Source organism: Pogoniulus pusillus, chromosome 2 (genome assembly GCF_015220805.1).
Source record: "Pogoniulus pusillus isolate bPogPus1 chromosome 2, bPogPus1.pri, whole genome shotgun sequence".
NCBI classification, from domain to species: domain Eukaryota; kingdom Metazoa; phylum Chordata; class Aves; order Piciformes; family Lybiidae; genus Pogoniulus; species Pogoniulus pusillus.
Window position 1 is genome coordinate 12621108 of NC_087265.1, and position 26110 is coordinate 12647217.

General features: G+C 44.0%; 1 protein-coding gene across 1 annotated transcript; it reads right to left on the reverse strand.

The window, feature by feature from the left end:
- Positions 1-1690: 1690 nt before the first annotated feature.
- On the reverse strand, positions 1691-24361 carry SCTR (secretin receptor). Its single transcript, XM_064166482.1, is given in 15 exon segments — positions 1691-2180; positions 3063-3104; positions 3281-3419; positions 3517-3608; positions 6345-6414; positions 6956-7016; positions 7110-7263; positions 9113-9245; positions 10210-10307; positions 10603-10706; positions 14600-14710; positions 19584-19710; positions 24143-24244; positions 24247-24297; positions 24299-24361. Coding segments are annotated over 15 exon segments (1533 nt in total). The 3' UTR covers positions 1691-1994.
- Between the last annotated feature and the right edge of the window lie 1749 nt (positions 24362-26110).

A 26110-nucleotide genomic window follows, 5' to 3' on the forward strand; every position in this document is an offset into this window, starting at 1 on the left:
AAGTATCTGCCTTGCTAGCTGTGCTGGAACAGTGAACCCTCAAGAAGGTTTGAGACTCTGCTTTGCTCGGGTAAGTCACACCAATATGCATGGATGACTTTCACTTCTTCCTTGGTCATGAGACTGACTTCACTTCTACTCTTCCTTCCACTTGCTTTGGCTGAGTTCTAAAGGACAAAAATCAACTCAAAACGTTGCATTTCCAAAAACATATCTTCAAAATTAATTCCTTTTATATCTGATTTCCATAAACCCCTCCCTGTCTTTAAAGAATTTCAACTCTTCCACTGCTGGGTGACCTGCATCAGCAGGCAAGGCAAACTCTGTAGGAGAGGCCAGAGCAAAGGCAAACACCTCTCTCCTGTCCAGGTACCCTTCCTCACCTGGCTGCTAGCAGTGGAGCTGCCACCTGCCCCACGAGGGAGGAAACATTGTACTATGAACTGTCAGCACCAGCAGAGAGAGAAAGGTATTTTCACTGAACCTCGGGGTTTGAAACAGTGCTAATAGCACTCCAAAACCTGCTTCTGCACAGGTAATTTAGCTTAGAAAACGTTCCTTTGAATGTCTCTCCATGTTTGCCTTTTGGTAAGATGGCAGAAGTCTGCCGTGACAAAACCTTGTTGGAGCAGTTTTGGCAGAGCATTTGGGGAATGCCACTGGGTCAGTGTTTGACATACCATGCACGTTTTACCAATGCCTTGTAGGTGATTGAGAGGGGACAAATGTGATAAATGCCCTTCGATTGCAGTCATCTTGAAGAAGAACAGGAAAGAATTTCCCCAGCCGGAGAAATGTAGATACAAAACCAAGTAGGAGGCTTGATTGCATTTGTCTAATGAATTCTTTTATCCATTTCCCATACAAACCAGGGAAATTTGCTTAACAATTTTATCCTTAAGAACATAAAGCTGTAATAGAAGCTTAGATAGATACCTTGTGACAGCATATTACAGTGCACAGTCTTGCAGATTTCAGACACTGAGTGATCAAAGAGATTTTTGCCAGCTACTATGGTGGGTTTTTTTCTAGATACATTGTACTGTCCAGGTTAGTTGAGTTTTAAATGTCTAAAGGGCTTTCATTGCTTCCTTTGAAAGATTAGCTGGACAAGTCTCAGGTACAGGCACAATAGGAAAGAGCCACCTTACTGAAGCTTCCTTGGCCACCTTCTAATACACTTAAATATTTTTTTACCCCTTCAAAAATACATGAAGATCCAGATTGGATCATTCTTACCTCCAAGGTCTCCACTGTTAGAACAGGTAAAGGAAGAAAACTGCCTGAAACTGTCACTGGAGCATACCCGAGCAATGGATATGCAGTCAGAGAGGAAACGGGAGCTCAGCCATGTTTTATGATCTCAGTGTCCATCACCACAAAAGAAAGACTTTGAATCTTGGTAAATGTTATGGATTAGCTAAATTCATGTTTCAAACCCATGGGCTAAGCTAAAGGGTGGCTGCTTAGTGAGGATGTGGAGTCTCCTTCTCTGGACTTATTCAAAACCCACCTAGATGCATTCCTACTCTGGCAGGGGGCTGGGCTGGATGATCTCTTGAGGTCACTTCCTACACCTAACATTCTGTAATAACTTTCATCATACAAAATTTTATATCCTCCAAGCTTCAATATAAAAAGGAATAGAGAACATTTAAAACTCACCAGGCTGGCTTAGCCTGGAACATGTTGGAAAGGCACATGGAAGATGAAAGGTCACATTTAAGGTAGAAATAGCAGCTGAAAAATATTGGTGTGGAAAGAAGCACAAATGACTGTGGCCAGAAACCCAAAGAAGGGCATAATGTTTAGGCCCGTTTTGCCTTGCAAAATAACTCTGCTGCTACACAGGATACAAATGAACACATGTGCTTCAAGAGCCATTGATCTGCAGCCAAGCCCCACTTTCAGATACATACACAAGACTCCCAGCACAGTCCATGGGACTTAACCATGTGTATCTGAGCATGGAGGTATCCTCTAGGCATACAGCGTTAAAGCACGCTTGATCTTTGGAGGGTGCTCTGGTGCTCTCTCCAGTGCTCTGCTGGGTTTGACCTCACCATCTGCATCTCTTGAGTCAAGCCACTTCCTCCATTACTTGCTGTGGTGCTCAGATGTTGTCTCAAGTGTTTGGTTAAATGCCACTGCCTCCATTTTCTCTTAACTTCCAGCTGAACCTGAGTAGAAAGGTCACAAAAGACTTAGTTCAGATAGTTTATCTTGGAGCCCTGTGTTGTGGAGAGCAGTATAACAGGAAAAGGAGGGCAGGTTACCTTTGCCAAGGTTTGGATTTATTTATTTAACCCCTGGTTTGAAGGGTTTGGGTAGGGCTTGTCTCATGTCATTTCTGATGATATTGTTGTTGCAACCACACAATTTTCTGTTCATCTGTTTTTCTGTTTAATTGCAAGTGAAATTGCTCAGAGGGTTTATCTACCCTTAGCAAGTGTTTGGTTCAGATTTTTCAAGTTTTGTATTTTACTTTTAAAACAGGACAGTTTGGCACCCTAACGTAAAAACCAACCAAACCAAAAAAAAACCAAAACCAAAAAAACACAAGAGGCAGATGTTCTTTTCTAAGCGTTTTCTGGGCCTTGTTAAAGGATTAGTCAAAGTATTTTGAGCCCTTTCTCCATCTCAGTGTGACTTTTTCTTACAGTTTCAGGCAGTAATGGTTAGGGGGGTTTCCTTCCAGTAAGACTGGATACAACTTTTGACAGATTCCCTCTCAAGGATCAAGCAAAGAAAACAGGCAGAAGATGACAGATAATGGCACCATTCATCAGAACCAGTTGATTGCCAGTGTGACCCTGTGTGGGATGGTACTCCCACCCTGCGTTCCCAGACAGTAATAAGCCATCTGATTTATGAAAGGGCTGCAATAGTTGAGAGGTGAAGTTTGTATCTGGCATATAATTACTTAGGCTTGCCAAGTCTAGGAGGTATTTCACAAGTGACACCAGGTAGGTGGGAAGAAAACCCTCAGATGAAACATGTAATCCATTGGAGAATATTTCCTACTTAGCAATAAAAATGAATGTTACATGCACAAAACTCACCTCACCATTAAGAAAACAATAAAGCACAGCCACGACAAAGCCCTAAAAGATAAAAGAATCACGGTCACAGAATTAGAACTGCAGTTTCAGCTTTTGAATGGGGACAAGGCATCTCAAGGGAAATTGACAGCTTGCTTTTGCCATGGGGACTCTGCTCTGTTGCAGAGTTATGTGTTGTTTCTTATTCTTGTTTTGAATAACACTTTGTCAAATATTACCTGGAATGATCCAAGAGCCAATTCAAAAAACAGCTGAATCTCCATTGCGCCGCTGCTTGCATCTTCAGGGAAAAAAGCAAAGACAATGTAGTGGATCCCAAAAAGAGGGATGAGGAGGAGTGTTGACTTTGCAAGTCTCCTGAGAACAAAAACAGAGGGGTAAAGTCAGTGTAGAAAGGTGAAAGAGAAGTCTGGATGGGTTCACATGGCATAAAGTGGTGATGTAAGGAACGTACTTGTATTGGTTGACATCATTACTTCGTCTTTCAGGTGAGCTGAGCTTCCTCATCAAGATTCTTAAAATATTGACAAAAAGAATGAAATTAATCTGAAAAAAAAAAAAAAAAAGTAAACAGAAGGATGGACATGACAAATAAAATAATAATACCAAATAACAAAACCAGAGCCAAATAACCATTTATGTAACTGCCAGATATCAGTGGAGGCAGTTTGGTGCGTTTTGTCTGGGCAGGCAGAATAGAGGGGCTGGAGCTGGCCTGGCTCATGCCCCTGTCCTCATTCTAGTCCCTCTCTCTATTCCTGCCTTTCCAGCCTGCTTGGCCACCCTATGCTTGAGTTCTAGCTGCTTTCCTCACTGACTTGCCACAAGTTTAACTACAGGGATGATCAGCATTTAGAATCCACTCACACCACCAAAAGCAGGGAAGCCAGGTGCATCAGTAGGATCCCTTCTGGCTGCATGGTTCAGACAACCTCTGTGCAGTCTGGCCCCACTTTGAATGCCAGTAAAAGGGCAGCACTGAAGTTCGTTAACTAGGACTGCAATCACCATTTGCTCTCCACCAAAAGACACAGCGTGGTGGAGGCAAAGCGGTTAGAAATCGGAATACGAAAGTCACACTGAAGTCTTCCTTTTGCGTTCCCCCCGATTGGATGTCAGATTAAAACGTGCATCTGCTGCTGGGTCTGGGTGGAGGTGAAGCAATAGATGTTTCTGCTCGTTCGACCCTCAGGCAAGGAGCAGGAAGGCAGGGGAGGCAAAGCCGGCCTGAGCAAGCCTCTCCCACGGCCAGCAGGGAGTAACCACTTGGGACTGACCTCTGGTTTATCTGCTGTTTGCCTCAGGGCTCCATGCATCACCCTGCGCTACTCCCGCATCTACACAGCTCTCTGACGGGCACCAGCACCCCTTTTCCTATATCCTGTACAGTGGTGTGCCCTTAAACCTTCCTTGCACCTGGAAGCACCATGGAAGTGGTGTGTCCCCATCATAGTAGCTTGTACATGTCTGTAGGTGATGCAGCAGGGCTCCGAGGTGCTGGGTTTCCCTAAGGGAAGCAAGTCTACTGTAGATGGGACAGGCTCAGGATGTCCTTGGGTTCCCTAAATTATTGGATGAAAAGGGAACAACTGTCTGCGTGGTCAGGGCTGCTGAGGGTGCCTGGGGAAGGCTGTCTGCTTTGGGAACTGGGGAGGAGCGAGGAAAGGAGGGGAGCTAAGGATGAGGAACGTGAAGGAAAGACTGAAGTGATTTGTGGCGTTGGTGGGGGAAAAGAGGTTCAGGTTTGGAGATTCTGGGGGTTTTAAACCACTAGGACAGCCATGAGCAGCGTAGGCTGACTAGGACTTCTTGCAGAGGAAAACTACTGGGAAAGGGGGGGATGGTGAGATTCATGCTGCGAGGGATCTCCCGCTAGCAGCACAGCAATGAATGTTAGCCCAGGAGCACAAAGGAGTTTATCGGTGTTGATTTTCTGTTCTTTGAACTGCTAACGACCGTGTGCTGTGAGGAATAAAGAGATTAGATCTGAATTCTGAAGGACTAGCAGTTTGTTTGTCTATGGCTATGGGCTGGAGAAAAGCCTCTTTTAGGCAAAGAGGCAGAGTCATGCAGGCGGCTCTGTCCTAAGTGGCTAAGCTGGGTGTGATCAGGACTTGGAGGAACTTCGAAGGGGATAGCGGGTAGTGGCAGTCAAAAGATAAATTAAGATTGGGCTCTTTGCCTCGAAGAATGTCTGGGCCTTGATGGCAATTAAATATTACTGAATGGCTCCTGGAGTTGTTTTATTAAATAAGTAAATGTTGTGGCTGCGTTAAGTTGATCCTGAATCAATTGTGCGGTCTCCTGCTTGTCTTCAGTTGAAGGATTGGGTTCAAAGATTGCTCAGTGGTAAATGGAATCAGAGCTGTAACTCACCGTTTCTGCTGCTTGACTTTCCAAGAGAACGTGCAAGTGCCGCAGCTTGTCTTTTGCAAACATAGTGGCTCATGCTGGCAACACTGAAACCTGAACCGACTTTTGAGTTCTCGTTTGGAGTGTCAGAGGACTACTTGACAGTAACTAGCAGTTTGCATGTTTTCATACTTGGGTTTTGGATAGATCATTGCAGAGCAGTCTGTCCCAGAGAATCTCTGTCGGGCGGAACTCCAACAAGCAGCTCCAGCCTCTTGGTACCTAAGGTTCTGAGCACCAGCAAGTGCTCAGACTCTAGGTGCTGAGTATCGTGCGTACCAAACTATTCTTGCCATTACTGCCTTGTACCGAGCAAGTTTACATTGAGCGTCAGTGCCTCTGCCCTATTTCAGTGAGCAATGCCATAGTAGTCTAATTGCAGTCCATTAACACAGAGTGCATGCAGCCTGTGACCTGCTTTCATTGCTGAAAACAAAAGCTAGTGGTCGTGTAGTGCAAGTTGGTTTTGGCTTTGCTAAGAGGGGCATTGACCGGGAGACACAAAGGCGATTGTACTGAAATGTACAGCCACTTCGTTTCTCCTCCACAGCCTTCCTTCAAACAGTCCAAAACAAGCTTCCACAAGCCAGCCAAGTTCATATGAAATCAACAGGATGTGGAAACCTGATCTTCTTCAAGCTCTTGCTTCTTGGGAGGACATTCTAGCTTTCCTTGTGAACTTAGCTTCGGGGCATTAGTTACTGACTAAATCCTGCTGAGCAGAAGTTGCTTAAGCAGTAATTCATGTGACACAAGTGCAGACACATGTCTAAGATCAGTTCATTAACACACTTCTAAAGCATGTTGAGTACATGACTTCACAACATTTGAAAATACAGTTTGAATCTGTTTGTCCCAGAAAAGACTTACGAAAATAGAGAAAACTATAGGGCCTCTAATGATCCACCAGGTATTAGCGTTAGTGTTGATGTCCCAACACCTGTGAAAATAGAAGAGAAGGTGCAGTCAGTTATCAAAACACTGGTGTCTTTTCAAAGAGGTTTAGTCTGTTTCACACTTCAGATAGACCCCTATTCATTCAACAAAATGAATTTCTCCATTCTCACTTAGCAATCTAACATTTTTGACAGAAAGCTGTTCACCTGCAGTGGACGAAAGTATATCCTGCCTTTAAAGTGAAACTACTGTGCAAAATTGTGTAAGGGAGCAGAGAAAGGAGTAAAGTTTCACCATGAAGAAAGTCAAATCCAGATGTTGAAAACATCATGGGTTGAACTCGTACTTGAAGGCTATCTCCTACCCCTGAAAATGACAAAATGAAATTCGAGGCCTTTTCTCAAGCTGCTGAGCTGGAGCTCTACTCCCACATGCACTAGGATCCAGGCTTGCACCACAGCAGGGTGGTAGTTGGTTTGCTTAGCTGGCAGTGGTTTAGAAATGAGCAGAACACTGTGCAACAACCTGTATGGGACTGCATGCTTCCCTTGGAGTGCCACCTTCCCCTATTGCTCCCAACTCACCCGATATTCTCATGGAGCTGCCTAGCAGTCGCCCACGCAGCCACAAATACGGTTGGGGCACCTGCAGTTGGAAAAGCTAGTTACTGCTCCACAAATCCACTCCAAAGGCAAAACAAACCCACAGTTCTTCTTACTGAAATAATTAGAACCATACCCCATCCGAGGGCGATGAACCACCAGAGGAACTTCCTTTCCGAGAAGAAAGAAATAACCAGGAGAGTGTGGAGGTATAGTCCCTCCACAAGGAGCCAGCTGTAGTTAGACATGATACAGTACTGAAAGAAGACCATGGTGAGCTTACACCCAACCTGAGGAAAGAGAGGGTAATTAGCTTCGACCTGGATTTGTGTCTACCTTCAATCAAAGGGAATGATCTGTAGATAAATCCTGGGAAATGGATATTTTGTAGCAACTAAAGGACTAAACTGATGTTTTTAAGACAGGCATTTACATGACAAGAAAGCAGGACTGGCACTCCTAAACTCACTCATCAGCTGCCTCACTAGAAGGGACCAAAAGGGTACTGATAGATAGTAAGCTGAAGATGAGCCAGCAGTGTGCCCAGGTGGCCAAGAGAGCCAATGGCATCCTGGACTGCATCAGGAACAGTGTGGCCAGTAGGACAAGGGAGGTTATTCTGCCCCTGTACTCAGCACTGGTCAGACCACACCTTGAGTGCTGTGTCCAGTTCTGGGCCCCTCAATTCAAGAAGGATGTTGAGGTGCTGAAACATGTCCAGAGAAGGGCAACAAAGCTGGTGAGGGGCCTGGAGCACAAACCCTATGAGGAGAGGTTGAGGGAGCTGGGGGTGTTTAGCCTGGAGAAGAGGAAGCTCAGGGGTGATCTTATTACTGTCTACAACTACCTGAAGGGGCATTGTAGCCAGGTGGGGGGTGGCCTCTTCTCCCAGGTAACCAGCAATAGAACAAGGGGACACAGTCTCAAGTTGTGCCAGGGTAGGTATAGGCTGGATATTAGGAAGAAGTTCTTCACAGAGAGAGTGATTTCCCATTGGAATGGGCTGCCCAGGGAGGTGGTGGAGGCACCGTCCCTGGGGGTATTCAAGAAAAGCCTGGATGAGGCACTTAGTGCCATGGTCTAGTTGACTGGCTAGGGCTGGGTGCTAGGTTGGACTGGATGATCTTGGAGGTCTCTTCCAACCTGGTTGCTTCTATGATTCTATGATTCTATGCACACATGTTTGTTTACTGTCTCTTAGAGGAGTTCCACTACTACTACTACAACCTTATTAGTATCAATAGCACTAATATTGTCTTACAGAAGCACATGGATGTATTTGTCAGTCTTTTTTTCGTCTGAACAAGGGTCAATAATGATAAGGTAAGATGTGCTCCAAAGGTTGATTTTTTTTTTCAGCCACAAACCCAGAGCAATACTGGGCAGGGTGAACAAACAAACAACCCCCCCTTTTTAATGTGTTTATTTCTCTCCCTAATTCTTTGGGTTTAGGTTTAAAGCACTGAACGTCATCTCCTGTGCTCCTCCCTCCCAGTTTTCAAGATAGATTGCTGTCAATAAAAAGAAAAAAAAGGAAAAAAATTACAAAAAAAAAAATTGGGAGGTTGTTTTTGCATGTTCTCTGGGTGCAAAACGTTTCTTACTGTCAGATGTCACACAGCGATACACGTCAGCAATATTTAGTGTGTTCTTCTACTTTTCCTGCCTTCCTTGTCTAAAATCCATGTAAGAATCTCCACTCTGGTTGTTCATGAAGTGTTCACACCCACATTTAGGCACTTCTGGGTCAGCATGCTGAACCCCTGGTGCCTCGTGTGACCATACAGTCAATGCAATCAAGATGATGAATGCAGGTGCCTACTTCAGACTAACTTAGATGCCTTCTACTCCAATACTTACAAAGGCATCTGTAGACAGGAGGAACTACATCTGGATTTCTGTGTGTGTGATTCAGCCTGGGCTGCTTGTGTGGCCCCATGCCATTATCACCCACCTCAAACAGGGGCATTTCTGCCAGGAACAACCAGCATACAAGATAGAGCAGTGGAGGTCTTCTCCCTTAACCCCTCGTGCTGAATGGAAAGCTGAGACAGGTATTTCCTTCCCTGCAAACTAACTCCTGCTGGGATCCTCCAGGCAGACTGAGGCATGGAGCAAGCTGGAAGGTGAGAGGGTTACCGTGTATGACCCGCAGTAATTTGTGTCTTCAGAAGAAAACAGAATGGCATCCTTGATGAAGTTGGATGAGGCTCTCAAAATGAATGATGTGAAGAGATGCATATGGATGTAGTTCCTTGTACAGCGAAGTCTTCTGTTACAAAAAGAGACAGAGACCCTGTGAAGCGACATCCCTAGCCAACACAGACAGCTTTCAATACTAAACCAACAAATTAGGAAAGCTGTTTTTCTGTCTGTGAAAGGAAGACTAAGACATTTCCAAGGAGCAATATCCTAGAGAAGGCCTTACAAAGGCAAGGCTACCTCTGCCCACTCAGGTGCTAAACCAAGCTGAACATTGCCAGAAGAACTGCAATTTCACACCAATATTTTAGATGTAGCTTCCCTCCCTTCTGGAGTAATATGAGCCCAAGGTCTTTATCCACACCTTGGTGGATTTATTTGGTTTGTCTACACAATGCACTTGTGCCTGCAATGTTTTCTGCTTTAAGTTGCCATATAATCAGGGTCCAGAGGCCATGCAGCCTGAGGACGAGTTTGCAAAGTAGCTGGTGTTCCCTCTGCCCAGAGGTGCCGCCCTGACACTTACTGTAAGGGGAATTAATTTCACTGAATAAGCAGCAAAGTACAAATTCCAGATTATAAGGATGCGTGAAGATTGTCTGACTGTCTGACTGTCAAATCACTGCTGTAAACATGAAATACCTTCCCAGAAATCAGTGCAGCTGCACTAGGAGCAAAGTTTCAGCCACAGTCTTAAGTGGAGAAAAGAACAGTGGAAGAAAAGATAGTGCCCAAGGGACACTGAAGTCATGGGAAGACCTCAGAAGGGAGGTTGTGCAACTGCAAGTCAGCAAAATACATCCAGCTAGTGACACTTTGGAAAGGACAGGAGAACACAACATGAGGAGTAGCCCTGACACCTTGTAGGAGTCTAGGAGTCTAAACTCAGAGATATTTTTTTGTGAGTGATTCCTGTGAAGGTTTTCATACCTCCTTAACTTTTTAACTTGCCCTGAAAGCCAACAGAAGAATTTGTGTCACTTGAGGTGACCAGAAGTCTTGGCCAAACACAAAGCAGAGATGCTTCTTCTCACCTAAAAGAGACCAAGACTGCTAAGGCTATCATCAGCGTCACGAGTGAGGTGCAGTATCCAATGGTGTACATGATCTTCAAAGTCATGAAATAGGAACGCTGCAGGGGAACATATATTCACATCTTTACCATTGACTGGCTGGTAGAAATCAACTCATACCAAGAGGAAGATGTCTCCTCCTATTTAACAAATTACTTTTCTTGTAAGACCAGCTACTGAAATTTTACCCTGAGCAACCCATTCCAATCATTTGGAGGAAGCACTTACGCTGAAAAATACCTGCAACAGTAACCCCACCCCAGATAAGTCACAACATCATTTGGTCTCTGCTTAAAATACTCCCCCTCCAGGACCCCAGAGCAGCATATCTGTGACACAGGCACTCAGACTCACTCTCGCCTCATTTGTTGTGTCATTGACATTGTAGCCACAAGCGATATCGGGTCTTGGATATGGATCTGACCAACCCTCACTGGTACAGTTTCGGTAGACAAAACCTGTGGTGATAATAACAACAACAACAACAACAAAAAAAAAAAAAAAAAAGAGGACAAAGCCAGGTGTAATCATTTCCAGTTATACCTTTGCTCTCCTCAGGGCATCAGTCACCAATTCACAGGCTTGCTCCAAGTCAAAGAGAATATTTCCCCCCAGGCAGTGCACTCTGCATAGCTGGAGGTGAAGTGCAGCTGAGCTGATTATGTTGATACTTGCCCAGTGTACTTGTGTGGGTCATAATATTGTTTGCCAACTCAGGAATGCCTGTGACGGATGTGTTTTTGTTAATTGCAACATAAATAATACTGTTCAGTACATCTGGTGTTTCTTGGCCAGTATTCCAAGATCAGCAAACACATGACTTGTTCAATCACAGATTCATACTCCACTCAAATCTGATACTTTCCTGAGTGTTCCCACCTCCTTTCTGTGGATTGTCATGGTCTGAAGAGAACACAGAACTTCAGATGGTCACAGATTTTTGATGAGATTTAAATGAAAAATAAAAGACTTCTCACCAGAGACAGGTCTGGGCAGCTATTATTTTACACTGTTGATTTTCTTGCTTACATGCAAAAGGTTAGGATGGGATTCCCTTTGCTTATGTTAGACTTCCAAAAATTAAAGGCTGCAGTTCAACTGTGCCACTCATGACTGTCTTCCTAGTCAGTGGAGAAAGGAGGCATCTGCAGAATTCATCTCATTTTGTGACTGACATCTGCAGTGGGCAGTTTATCTGACCCACTTCTGCTGGTACATCAGACTTTTAGGCTCCTAAAGCTGAGCAAGATGGCTCCCCAGCAAAGCTGCACATGGTCAAATAGAACAAGTTTTCAGATTTCCATATTCATATTTTGCACTGAAGTAGCAGAAGAAAATTACTATAGCAGGCATGTAGGTTATGTGCTGAAGAGAACAGAAACTTACAAAGAAGCAAAACCACTTCCCAGTGTCCTAATCACAGTCATATGTCAGGTGGTAGCCATGCTTTAGAAACACGAGTGAAACCCTGGCCTTGCTACAGCAAGGGCAATACTGGCAAGGATTTGCAGAGCTCTTCTTAGTAGAAGCCTTGCAAAAAGGCACCATACAAGTCTATTTTTTGCCCACACATTTAGCCATGGGGACTCTAGGGCATCTATCTCCTGCAAAACATCTCCACAGCATCGAGGGAAGAGAGAGAGATTTGTATGCAGTAGTGTTACGTTCTCTGGAGCCCTGCTGGGTCTGCCAGGACAGTCAGAGCTCCTGCTATCTCTAGGCTAATTCTGCTGACCTGACAGCGTGTCTGCACTTGATTTGAACTCACTTATCTAAAACTGAAGGCAAACATGGTGAGATCTCCACACGGGAAGAACCCTGGGTGTGTCAGCATCAAACTCTTATTTCGATGCTTTTATGAACATCTTGTTCCATCTTAGCATCTTTGAAAGGACCTGGCCTGTTTTTTAAGCTACATCTTCTATGCCCAGTTGCAATGTCCACAGCCTGCCTTGGGACTCAGCAAGGGAGTGGTATGGTGGCAAATTTTGTACTTCAGCTTCAATTAACACATGTACTTAGAGCAGAGAGTTGTGCTTGTAAACATGCCTGTAACTGTGTTTTGCCTGAGGATGTCAAAGTAAATCAGACAAGAAGAGCTGCAGCTCTGTGTTGGTGTGTGCATGTGATTGAGTTAGGTGCAAAGCATGGGAGATGTTGCAGGGCATATTATAGTGGTGGATGTGAACATAGTTTTAACAAGGCTAAAACTGCAGCATGGCCCACCCAAACCAGAATTGGGGTTTGCAGTCTGTCTGATGTTGGTGTCTGGTATTTACTGGTGTCTTGGAGGTTTTTGGAGTTGCCTAGGCAAGAGGGAACATTGCCTAAAGGGATAGCCATGGAACAAGGGCTATCTGATGTGACCTTCTCCTCTGCCTTTGAATCTCCACACTCTTCATACCTTAATTCATTTCCTGCCTGAGACATGATGTGCAGGTCTGGATGTGAACTTCAGTTATGTTACTTTGTTCCATATTATTTTGTTTCTTTGGTCTGTTTTGTGGGAAGGGGGCAGACAGTTTGAGTTGCAAATCTAAGACTAGATGTTAGCACAAAGCTCAGCAGCGTTTAGACCAGGGCTTGGTCAGAAATCAGAGCTATCTGCATCCCTTAGCATATGGCTATGTGGCATCTGTGGCTGCCCATCTGCTTTGTAATTGGTGAGAAGAGAAAACTTCTTTTTTTTTGCAAGCAAACAAATCTTTGCTTTTCTTTTGCAAAACTGCTTCAAACAGAGCAACAACTACAGCAGTAATTAAACAGGAGTCACAAGGCAACCACAGTAGAGTCAGAGAATAATGTGTCTATGAGAATGAGAACAAACTATTGCTGACTTTGACCCAAAATGCCAGATACAGAGACTGAAATAAGATACAAATGCCAATAGACCATGTCTTGGGTTTTGAACACTGTCACTTTGAATGTTGCTTATCAGAAGTGGCTCAGCTTGGCTTCCCGATAAGGAGGGCAACTAAAGTTTAAAGCTGTTAGACTACCTCCAAGATAATGCAATGTGCGGTTTGAGATGCAATTATGACCTTTGGATGTACAAATCTCTGTCTTTCCTGCCCTGTGCAGAGCCCAGAGGCAGGGAGTAGTTCCCCCTAGTGGTTGTACCGGCACGGATTTAATTTAAGGCATTTAAGGGATGGTATCGCCGTGCTAAAGATTCGCGAGTGCATGCCAGATGGATGATTTCTTTAGTGATCTGTGGCTTTGTGTAGTTTATCCTCTGTCTTTAAACCAGATTATAGGATTCAGAGGGCAGCTACTGTTCATGTGTAGAAAAAGTACCACAGTATTTAATTTAATCTGGATGATCTATGTCTAATTTTATTTAAAGAGCACTAAGTGCTTCTCCTCTGACTTATCTAATATTTATTAGACAATCTAATACTCTGTCTCCTGTTCCTCCCTTCATAAAATGAATCTGTCTGCTTTTCTGTAAGTACTGGACCTCATTAATCCCTGTCCTATAACTGAAGAATTCAAAAGCCTCTTCTGATTTGAGTCATTAACTCACTAAAGAGAAATGTAAGCACATTTCTTGGGCATTGCTGAAAAGTAGAAATGAAAAGAAAGTAGGCAGAAACTCCTTAATGGCTTATGATTATGATTACTGTAGCATAGTGGAAATAAATTTCACTTCATTTCTAGCTTTTCCCCTTTTTCATTTCAGAAAAAGGACAGTGAATGTTGCTTGAGCTCATCTGGTTTTGAGTAAGCTGTTTAGAATGCCGTGAAACCTGAATTCTTCTGAACTTATGCCATTTGTGTGGGGTCTGCCACAGCCATGCAATGATCCCCAGTGCAGGTTTCCTCCTGATGAAGGTATAAAATAAATATTTTCCCCTTGCCTGGCTGGCTGCTTTGCCAAAACTTGTATGACCTTAATACAATGTGAAATATTTTCCATGTCAAGCTCATCTGAGATCAGCCACTGGCTCTAGGAGTGATTAGAAGGGGGAAGATGGAAAGCAATACATAAATACAGAGCCTGAGTGGAGTAAACTCTGTCCCTTAAGAAACCATGCTGAAACCATGCTAAAACCCTCTTTTTCAGGATAGCATTTACTTCTTGCACTTTTCTCCACCTGGCTAAGAAAAACAAATGCTTGAAATATCTTGCTACTTCAATTCTGGGCTTTGCCATGTTTAGCTTAGTGTTGGAAATTGAGCTGCAAAGTGACCACTGTTTTTTAAAAGAAGCAGGGACACAATTTCATATCAAGTTCATATCAAGTTCATATCAAGTACCTGATAGTGGCACCTTTGTAAATAACATATTTTAGAATAAATAACAGTTAAAAAACCACCTCCATAAGAAAAGCATCCTTTGAGTGGGTACCTTTTTTCCCAGTCAGCATCTGGAAGAATTCAGGGCAGTGAGCATTGACAGTCTGTCCCACAGCTGAGGAAGGCCAGCAGCTCATGTTATCCCACATTCCAGCACATCTGCCTGAGAGGGCAAAAATGAAACACTGTTCAGCTTCTCCCAGTGACTAAACACCATGAAACTTCTCCCAGCTACAGAACAGTGTGAAACACTTCCAATCAAGGCAATACCATGCAATGTTTCCCAAGGACCAAGGCAGCTATGAGAACAAAGATGCTCAGTGCCCTGGAAAGCAAGGTGGATGAGACAGAGCAAGTCCTGCTGAGACCTATTGAGACCTGGATAGGATGTAAGATCCTGCTTGCTTCAAATCAGCACCAGCAAGCTCTAGCCCTGTCTCATTCTGGTCCTTGACTCCACTGGTGTCTGCTAGCCAAAGAGCAACCTGGGGCGTTGTGAACTTTGTGTCAGGCCCTTGGCTACCCATCTATCTTCTGGTAATTATTGGATGCCCTGGAAAGATGAAAGAAACCAGATATGTGGTTTTTTAATCTCACTTTTCAGTGAGATTAAAGCTTCCACTTTAATTCACCCTGTTTTTCTTACATAATCCTTTTGTAAACAGAAGAAGATACAACTTGACTAGGAGTTTAAACAGCTTCAGAATGATAGTGGGCAAGGCAGAGATAGGAACGGCATTAAAGTCATCCTTGTGTCACCACAAATACTCTTCTGCGTGTTCATCTCTCCCATCACACCAAGACTGTACTGCAGTGAAGAACTGCAACAGATCACTTATCAGGCTTGGCTGAAGGTCTCAGTGGCTTTTCTGCTGCAGGAGAGCAAAACTTTGCCAAGCTCTGTCAGTCTCTGGGACTGTAAAGTGAAGGTCATCACATTTACATGCCAGAGCAAAACGTGGATACACACCAATATTTTGGCAAAAGCTGCCCATATGGTTATTCTTTCAAAGGCCAGGTCTGTGATATGCCTGTTGGAGGGCCCACCCCAGAGCAGCCACTGAACAGCACAATCCTGTAGCTCAATTGCCCTCCTTGCACTTTCTGCCATCTAAGGCCTCTATCAGCTGCAGGAACTGTCCCAAAGTGCCCAGATTCACTCCATTTCCTTCAGTTAGGTGCAAGGGCTGCTTATTTTAAGGCTGGGATTGTCATGGTCCCCCCATAGAGTCAGGGTGTGAGGGAGGCTTTTCCAGCCGTACTCTCGGCTTGACTGTGTTACTCTTTAGTAGAGGCACACCAGGGAGCCAAGGGTCAGTGGTGTCACAACATAATAATCATAGAATCATAGAATCAACCAGGTTGGAAGAGACCTCCAAGATCAGCCAGTCCAACCTATCACCCAGCCCTATCCAATCAACTAGACCATGGCACTAAGTGCCTCATCCAGGCTTTTCTTGAAGACCCCCAGGGACGGTGCCTCCACCACCTCCCTGGGCAGCCCATTCCAATGGGAAATCACTCTCTCTGGGAAGAACTTCTTCCAAATATCCAGCCTATACCTACCCTGGCACAACTTGAGACTGTGTCCCCTTGTTCTATTGCTGGTTGCCTGGGAGAAGAGGCCACCCCCAGATTCGACATTTTGCTTAGGTGCTGGAAGCTAGATGGATGAATTTTGGCACGTGCTACAGAGCATCAATGAATAAGACCTACAGTTCGTGCCACAGAGAGAGTGTCTGTCTTATTTTGCTCTTCTCCAGACACAAGTGGAAATCATTTAGGCCGGTTCCTTTTTGCCTCTGCTCACTGTCACTGGTTTTAGCAAAGCCTTCTCTGTGGGTTTTGTAACATGGCAGGTGAAAAAGAGGCGATTGGAGCGTGCCAGGACCACCCTATGCCTGGCAAGTCCTCATATGAGTCGAATGTTCTGCACACGCACTGAAAATGGAGGGGAGGAAGTGCTGAGTGCTTTCTTCCGATGTTTCATGCTTTATAAGGCCAGACTCCATTAGCCTGACACAAGTATTTACATTTCCAGAAATGTATTGGTTTCCTCCTGCACAACAGTCCTAGTGCCTGCAAATACAAAGCTTTTCACAGACTCACCACCTCTGCTCTTGTGTCCTTCCCGCGCCAATGTTTATGTGGCTTGGTAACTATTTAAACCGTTTAATTCAAAGCATCACTTTAATGGGAAATGAAGCATGACATTGGGTGGTATTTATGCCTTAGTCATTGCTGCACTGTTTGGACTATCAGGCCTTCATGCCAATGCCATGCCAAAGCACAAAACCCTCAAATCAGACTCAATTCACAGAACAACCTGGCAAAAGCAAAATCATTATGTTAGAACGGTCTTCCCCGGGAGGACAAAGCAAAAAGCACTCAAGTCATTCCTCCTGCAGGTGGGCTTCTTGCCCACAGAGCAAAGACAGTGCAACATGCTCCTACCTCACTAAAGAGCCTCCTGGATGGAGGCAGAGCACGGCAGCACCTCCCTGACATCCTTGTCATCTTTGACAACTCCCTTAAGTGGCCAACAGACTATTTACCCCAGAAGGCACACATAGTGTGGTCACGACCAGAGGTCTCAGGTCTCCAGCAGCTTCCCTCCCCTGTTACCTTCACCTGAGAGAAGTATCCCATCTTCACTCTTGCACGGAAAAGAGCATAGCTATGAGTTGGGCTATGCTAATGTAACACTTCTCCGAGCTAAAGGTATCACAACGGCAGAGTTCTCTTTTCCATATGCTGCAGAAGGATGTGAAACACTTACTGCTCAGGTACTTTGTGCCTAATTCTACCACAACTAGTCCTGTGAATTTGTGCCATTTTTACAGAGATGTGAGCACTGCAGGAGGGATGGCACCACAGAAGCCTGTCCCGTGCTTTGTTTCTGACTGGCTGGAGTATGGAAGGCGACCTACACCCTGCAAAGACACCTTTCTTTCTCTCTGTGTGACCCACCAAGGGCTTTGTTTCTCTCCTCTTCAAATGGAAGTTCTTGCAGGCAATTTTTTGCACACAGACCTCAGACATGCAGATAATCAATGGCTGGAGGTATTTGCAGATGCATTATTTCCCAGAATAAAATAATTACTCCATCATTTACCAAGGCAATAACACTTCCTTGAATAAACACTGGTCTAAGGAAATCCCTGGGCTCTCCCCATTACTTGGGTGAAGCTGTGCATCTTACCTCTGTTTACTTTCTTGGGGTTTTACTGCCAGGAGAAGGTGCATTAGCAGAGGTACAGAGACAGAGAGGGCTTAGTCACTACCCACTTTCAGCTTAAAACTTTCTGCTACATGGACAATCCTGAGCCAACAACAGTATGTCTTGTTTGATCTGACTTGTAATGTTAAAAGAGCAATGTTGACAGCCACTGGAAATGCTTTGTTCAAGGTTTAACACAGTCCTGTCTATACTTTTATCTTACCTCTCTGTAGATTTGGGTAGCAGAGCACAACAGATAGAATTATTCTGTTTAAGAATTTCCAGTAGCAAAAGGCCTCAGGAGAATTTTAAAGATTTGGATCCAACTTAAAATCAGATTAAGCCTCTGCTAAGAAACTAGTACTTGCTTAAAATAAGAATGATAGTATCTGTAAAATGTTACTGCCTGCTAAGGCTGGACTACACCTGCACTATCCAGTGAAGTTTAACTTGTTTGCATCTTTGGAGCTCTGGTGCAGAGCAAACACAGAGCTCAACACTACAGCCATGTCACAGGATCAAAGCAGAAAATCAGATAGATTGTCAAACCACTCTCATCTTTGGTGAAGGACACGAGGGAAGGAAACAACCAATCTTGATTTATTCATATCATCAAGCCTTTTGCATGCAACGAGACAGATCTGTATTCTGAAGTAACTGGCAACCTGCCATAAGGGACCTTGTCATTGCTACATGGACATAATGCCCTGAAGTTGTGCTCACACTCATCAATCTGCAAGGCTCATGAGAATAAAACAGAATAAAATACCAGACATCTGAAGAAACCAGGCAAAAGACCTTTCCTCTGAGTTCTAACCTTGGGCCAGGTCATAGTGAAACAGTTCTGTGCCTTCCATACTCTCTAGCAGAAAGAGGAAGCCTAAGAAACTAAGTAAACTCGATTCTGGCTACGTGCAACATCTTATCTTCAGCCAGCACACCCTGCATACAGCACATCTCACAGGCACTCCTTTCCTTCACTTTACACACTGGTGAGGACCTTGCCAGGTCATGGTCCACAAAAGTCACCCTGAACAGTCTGCAAGATGCTGCAAATGACACAAACCCATCCTTAGATGTGATGGGTGGCCATGGCCAAAAAATAGTCACATCTGTTGCCACTATCCAATATGCTCTGTGAGATGCTGACCCAGCTGCATGCTGGGGGAGCCAACACTCAGTTCATAGGCAAGCTTCAATAATTGCTTGCAGTTATCTGCCTGAGACCCCTTGCACATGAACACACTTACTCATATGTGAGAGGAGAGATGCCTATATGATGAGGATTCAGAACCACACAAGACCTCAGCAGGCCAAAAATCTCCTTTATATAATGGTAAATACTCTTTGATATGCAAGAGTTCTGTTACATGCAATAAGTTAGAGCAAAAAGGAAGCAATGAGGACCTTCAGGCCACATGATTTAAATGTTGGCTGCTGGTATTCATTGATTTTGAAAGCAAATATACTTAAGTAAGTTTACACTTACTGGGCTGACTTTATACAACTGTAATTATCCAAGATAAGAATAACAAATCCTCTGCAATTTGTAAGATTTTGTTGTTGATATACTTCTTAGTTGCAAGGACTGCACTTGAGCAGCTGAATTAGAAGACTCCTACATTTGCTGTCACAGTACGGTCAGAATTCCACTCTTGGAGCCCTATATCAGATCTTACCTGGTTTTCTGCTCCTATGTGAGAGATGCATGCAAGATGCATGCCTCCTATAGGAAGGGTTGTGGAGATAACTGATTCTGAGGTCAACCAGTTTAATTGAGAGCATTTTTTACTGTGTATATTGACTTAGCCCTTACCTGAGCTCAGGAGCTGATCATTTTCAGGTGTTCTGTTCTTTGCCTCCAGCAACAGTGTCTTAGCACAGTTTTCCTCCTCCTTTTTCAGGACACTCAGGAGGTCACAGACAGGGGGGACAGCTCTGACCTGCAAATTTTAAAAGCAGTAAAATCACTTCTCTTAAAGCTTATTTCTATGATTATATCCCTTTGATGGGATTCACCCTTCTGATGTAATTCCATCAACTGATTGTGGGTAACATTTCCTTGAAATACAGTCATTTTTCCCAATTAAATCTGTTTTTTTATAGTAGCAGCAGGCAAGCACAGACGGAGTTTCTGCCTTTTCCCTTTTGCTGACATTACTGTTATTGAGAAAAATGAATGTGTTATTCTGCTAAATTAAGTACACAGGCAGGATGCTGTTCCAAAAGACTGCAGAAACATCCAGAGCACTGCAACAGAGAATTAATTACTTGCCCCTGGCAATGTTAAACCATAGACTTGGCAGGTTATTTTCCCAGGCATAAGTGATTCAAATACCTCCATTGGTTGCAGACCACTGAAGCCTGTTTCACTGCTACCGATCAGGAAGCTGCAGGAGCTGATCTGAAAACAGAATCTTGCCCAATTTTGCAAGATCCCAGACAGTAATTTGTCCTAAGATAATTTTCTCCTCTTCCTGTCCTGACCCATGCTCTTCTCTCACAAAGCAATGTGGAAATGTTACTCTTAAGTCTGATGCAGTAATTAAATGCACCCTTTGTGTCATACACAGCTGGACCAAAATGAATGTACATACCAGCTACTAACCATTAAAATGGCATGTATTAAAAGAAGTCATTACAAAATTATTTGCAGTACAGGGTCCCAGTTTTGCCTTGTGTTAAAAAACTATTTCTACCATTTATGTTATTTTACCAGTTTCTACAGTTTTGGGGTATTAAAAAAACCCCTGAAATGGATTCCCTTTATAACAGATGCAAAAATTCCATTCTCATGAACAAAGCTAAATATCTTCATAAATCCCCACTATGGAACTTGCAGGTGCATACTTTTATGTGCCTATGTACACACGTACTTAAAAGATTAAAAGCAAGTCATCAAGATGCACTATCTGAAAAGCATCATCAGCATCATATTACTACTCAATGAATCTTGTGGCATTGGTGATCACTTGCAGATTAGATTTAGGAGAGAGAACGATCGCTGAAAACCTTGTAATGAGAATTATTCATTTTCTACTAATACATTTTAGCCTAACAAAAATCAGAGACTACATTTCCAGGGATTGCATCTGGAAGTATTCTAGGTATTGTATTTCTGAACAAAGTTTGATCTCTTCAGCAGTGTATCTTGCCTCATCTAATTGGTTTGTTGTGTTTAACCTCAGCATCTTCCTCCTTTGTCTTTGTGCATCATGAACTAAATAAGCTGAAAACTATTTGGTTTTGGATAACATAATGAATTTTCTGGAATCACACATGCAAAGAATTCAGATGAAATAAACTATCCTCTGATGCCAGGATTCAAATGCATATTTAATCCACATATTGTCTTGGGTGGGTGGGGAATAATAGATTTTTAAAATCAATTTATTTTTTGAAAAAAATGCAAATGTCTGTCTGAAATTTAATTGCATTTCAATTACATTTCAATTGTTAGCTGAAGGTTGAATTTGATCATTTCTAAATACTGACTTTTTTTTTTAATGTGTATTATTAATTATTCTCTACTTTTAGCTGCATAATTACCAACAGTAAAGCAATTTCATACTTCTTCAGAGTACACAAATACAACAACCCCAAGCAGTGCTACAGGCTGGGGACTGAGTGGCTGGAAAGCAACCAGGAAGAAAGGGACCTGGGGGTACTGGTAGATAGTAGCTGAACATGAGCCAGCAGTGTGCCCAGGTGGCCAAGAGAGCCAATGGCATCCTGGCCTGCATCAGGAACAGTGTGGCCAGTAGGGCAAGGGAGGTTATTCTGCCCCTGTACTCAACACTGGTCAGGCCACACCTTGAGTGCTGTGTCCAGTTCTGGGCTCCTCAATTCAAGAAAGATGTTGAGGTGCTGGAACATGTCCAGAGAAGGGCAACGAAGCTGGTGAGAGGCCTGGAACACAGCCCTATGAGGAGAGGCTGAGAGAGCTGGGGTTGTTTAGCCTGGAGAAGAGGAGGCTCAGGGGGGACCTCATTGCTGTCTACAACTACCTGAAGGGACATTATAGCCAGGTGGAGGATGGCCTCTTCTGCCAGGCAAGCAGCAACAGAACAAGGGGACACAGACTCAAGTTGTGCCAGGGCAGGTATAGGCTGGATGTTAGGAGGAAGTTCTTGCCAGAGAGAGTGATTTCCCATTGGAATGGGCTGCCCAGAGAGATGGTGGAGTTGCCATCCCTGGAGGTGTGCACGAAAAGCCTGGATGAGACACTTAGTGCCATGGTCTAGTTGACTGGATAGGGCTGGGTGCGAGGTTGGACTGGATAATCTTGGAGGTCTCTTCCAACCTGGTTGATTCCATGATTCTATGATTCTATGAAATGTGACAGTTAAGACCCACAACCTACTTCTTCCACATTATGTCTGTCCGAAAGTTGCCTTAAAAACACATTAGCTGCACATGAGTCATTCCAGATGATACTGAACATATGTAAAAATAAATGCTAGCAACCACATCAGAAATAATCTCTGAAACAGGAAAAAAATTTCACCTTAAAAAAAGCTACACATGCTGTGGGCACTGTTTTCTTTTAGGAAATGTAGGTTGTAAGAAAGGTTTTGCTTTAGAGATTTCAAGCCTATGAGATTTCTTGATTGCTAGGCTGAGGGTGCATGCATTCAGCACATTTTGCTGTAAAGGCCACCTTGGTGATCTGGTACAGCATTGTTTTCGACGTAAAATTTGTTACTCAAGCACGAATATGGTGCAGTTAATGCCTTATGATTACTGTTTCATCCCACCAAGTGATGTCCACAGTAATCTTCTCATACCACTGTCTGCTAATAGATGTGCAGGTAACAGTATTTTAAAGCCAGAGAGAACAGCCTTCAGGTGCTGTTTCTCACTAATGTTGCCCCTTGGTCAGTCTTTGCCAATGCTGGCGTCTGATGAGGCAGGCTGGGGAGAAGCAGGGCTGTCACAGGACCACCACAGCTGTTCACCAAGTGACAGGGAATCCCACTTCCCATGCCACGGGCAGATAATCCAATGCTGCTACCAACTGCATTTTGTCTCACTCATGTTTACACCTGCAGTGGGGAGCATGAGCAAACAACTGCCCCTACACCATGAAATCACAGAAGAGAATGGGTTCCTCTGTGTGCTGTTTCTTCACCTTTTCCAAAGAGTTTGCTGAAACAACTTCCAGCTCACAGGCTGTCAGGTTTTGATGAGGGGGCAAGATATCCTCATATTTTGCTTAAAGACAAAATAAGATACCAAATCTATTCAAACAGAAATAGCTGTGATAACAAGATGTCCAGAATGGGCAGAAAGCTGCACTTGGTGATATTGACAGCAGCAGCCAACCAGCTTTTAACTTGTGAAATGAACAGATCTAAATGCTATTTAATATAAACAACCTTTGCAGCCACAGAATTCACAGCTATTTAATTTGAGAGCAAGTGGGTTTAGTTCAATAAGAGAATTAAAATGAGGGGGAAAATGATGCCTGGAAAAATCAGAACAGGTGTTTTGAAGGATCAGAAAAAGAACAAGTGCCACAGATGCTCTCAGTGGCACCCTGAGCACTGACATCTATGTACAGAGTCCTTTAAGTAGTACTAAAAATAAGAAACCAAAAGAAGAAGAAAACCATCACAGTCACTATCTATATTGTGGAAGACAATGAAAACACAAAAATGTTTGCAGGTTGCATTCACTCTGCAATTTAAATGTCTAGGCTGAAGTCAGGTTTTCTCAAGAGTTTGAACCAAAACCCCTCCTGGGACAAGCAGATTTATTTTTCCATTACAGTGGTGAGAGTTTGATCCTCTCCCAACTTCTCACACTCAGACTGAACACATTTCAATCTTGGGTTTATATGCTTTCGAAATCTAAGTAAGCTGAGCGGCACCTGGAGATCAGAGGCAAGGTTCAGCTGTCCTTCCTGATGGGTCAGAGCACCCACAGCTCTGGCAATCAGCAAAGCAATAAAGCTGAAAGAAAGAAATCGAACTCTGTGGGTCAAACATTGCTCTGCATCCCTTTAATCTGACTCAAGGGAGGCATTGGTAGAGGTAGGTACTCCCCCTTAGGAGATTGCTTACTGATATAAACTGGCAAAAATTCTCTAAATGGCATCATTTTTTTTCTTCTTCATCACAGAACCTGTTATGTTTACCAAAGCAGGTTCGTAACACAGCAGTATTTACATAGCAGGCATCCAGCATCAGGCATCTGACCAGTGTTGATTAGTGCAGGAAGTAGCAGAACTAAGAATAAAGTTAAAACAAAATAATAATCCCAGATTCTACACAGACCTTTTTAAACAAAGACACCACTACTTCATGGAATAGAGGTGCACTTAGAAAACATGTGATTTCATGCATTTGGGAATAAATAGCTCTGAGTACCTACCAGGACAGCTGAAATCCAGAAGATCATTACCCAGATGGTCCACATAGTCAATCACAGTCTGTTTCCTTCATCCCTTGTGCATCAGAGGTCACTGGGCTGTTTGTATGCTCTCCAGCGTGGTTCTTAGCTTCATCCCTTTCCCTCCTTGCTTTTTTTTCTTCCCAGCTTTGACCATCCTTAGCCAATGTTTCTCTCCATCTGCTGAGCCTCAGAAAGCATCAGCAATGACAGGGCACCCCCACACACATCCCCACCCCCCCCGCCCCATCCACCCTCCAAGCTTGCCTCCTCCTCTGCAGAAGCCTCCTGTCCCAAGAATAATAGCACCTCTGTTCAGCATATTCCTACTATCGCCTGCCTCCCTTCCCAGCTATTATTCACTGTTATCGATGGGTGTCGCTGAGCAATGATCATTCCTCATGCTCCCATGATAAGGGACCAAGCAGGACTCCCATGCAAGATGTCAGTGCCACAGTGGTAGAGGTAATCAATCAAAGGGAAACACAGCCCCAGAATACGTGCCCTGCTGAGAAACAGAGTTGGAAGAATGTGATTCAGGCTGCCTGCACTGCATCTGCTCTTGACAGCTCTGCACATGCCTCCCTCAGCGAGCACACATCTCCGAGAGCCAGAAATCAGGAGGATGTTGGCGCCTGCTGCAGGAGCGCTGCCTACCCCTGCCTCTCACCCAGCCTCGGTGAGCACAACTGCCAGAGTTGAAGAAAAGCTAGAGTCTGGGACAGGCATCAGAGCAAAAGGGCAAGCAGAGGGTCTGCTCTTCCCATGTTTTCCAAAGAGAACTTGAAATGCTCCCTGTACTTCATCTTCTCATCCAACTTCCAGAGAAACAGTTTTCACTTTGTCTTGATGCTACAAGTGGCAAGATGTCATTGTGTTTGGATCCCTGCAGTACCTTGCTGGTGGGATTTAGATCCCAGCTGTCCCGGGTTCCCTATAGACAGCTCCCCAGCAGTTTCCTCTCCTGGCAGCAAAGCACTCTGTTACTCCAGATTTTGTTTCTGTAGCAAAACCCTTGTAAAGGGGCTATGTGCTTAACTCGGGTGTTGGGTTCCAGCCACCAAGACAGGTGCTCCAAACCCTTGCTTGTCACTTGTAAGCATGGTAGTGAATACGGCTGCGTAAAACAGAGCTGGTATTTACACAGTTCACTAGTGCTCTATCTCAAAGTGCTGCAGTCCTCAGTTTGTCCTGAACTGTCTTTTACCACCTATTCCAATTTACTATCACACATCATCACAGACAGATCCCACATGATGAGGGGCTGCTCAGATCTACCAGTAAAGTCAATTACTATGGCAACGAATATGCCTCATTACCTGTGCACCAGCCACTGCAGTAAGCAAGCTTGCTGAGCAGCACAGTGAAGGAATCCAGGTGCTTCCCTGTCCTCTGCTTACTCTTACTATGTATCTCCATATGTGCTCCTTAAGACCACTGAATTGCAATGCCCTCTGTTTCCCTACACACCATCCCCCCTCTCTGCCCACATCCCCAGTGCAGGAGTCTGGCCAGTGGCAGCAGCTGCTCTAACCCCACGCTGCATCTGTCCTGCTCAACTGCCCCTTTTGCGTGCACTGCCTGTCCAGCTGCCACACTCACATGGCCTCATTTCCCTTGCAAAGAGCAAATGTTTCAGTCTTCCTTGCCTCTGTACACACTAAACTTGTAGTAACTTTAATTTTTTGAAAGAACTCTGCTTTCCCACAGAGTTTGGTTGAAGCTGGTCAATTTGTTAAAAGGGGGTCTGAGAGGCAGCCAGGCAATAACATTACATTAGTCTGAAGAAACCACATTGGCAGTGTAGCATCATCTTGTTGGGGTGCCAAGCCATTCTCTATCTTCCTTTGGCTCAAGGAATATTTTATTATTCCATTCATATTGTAACAACTTCCCCTGAAAGCCACCACTCTTGCTTGCATTTGTGGAATTGAGGAAGCTTTGCTCCTG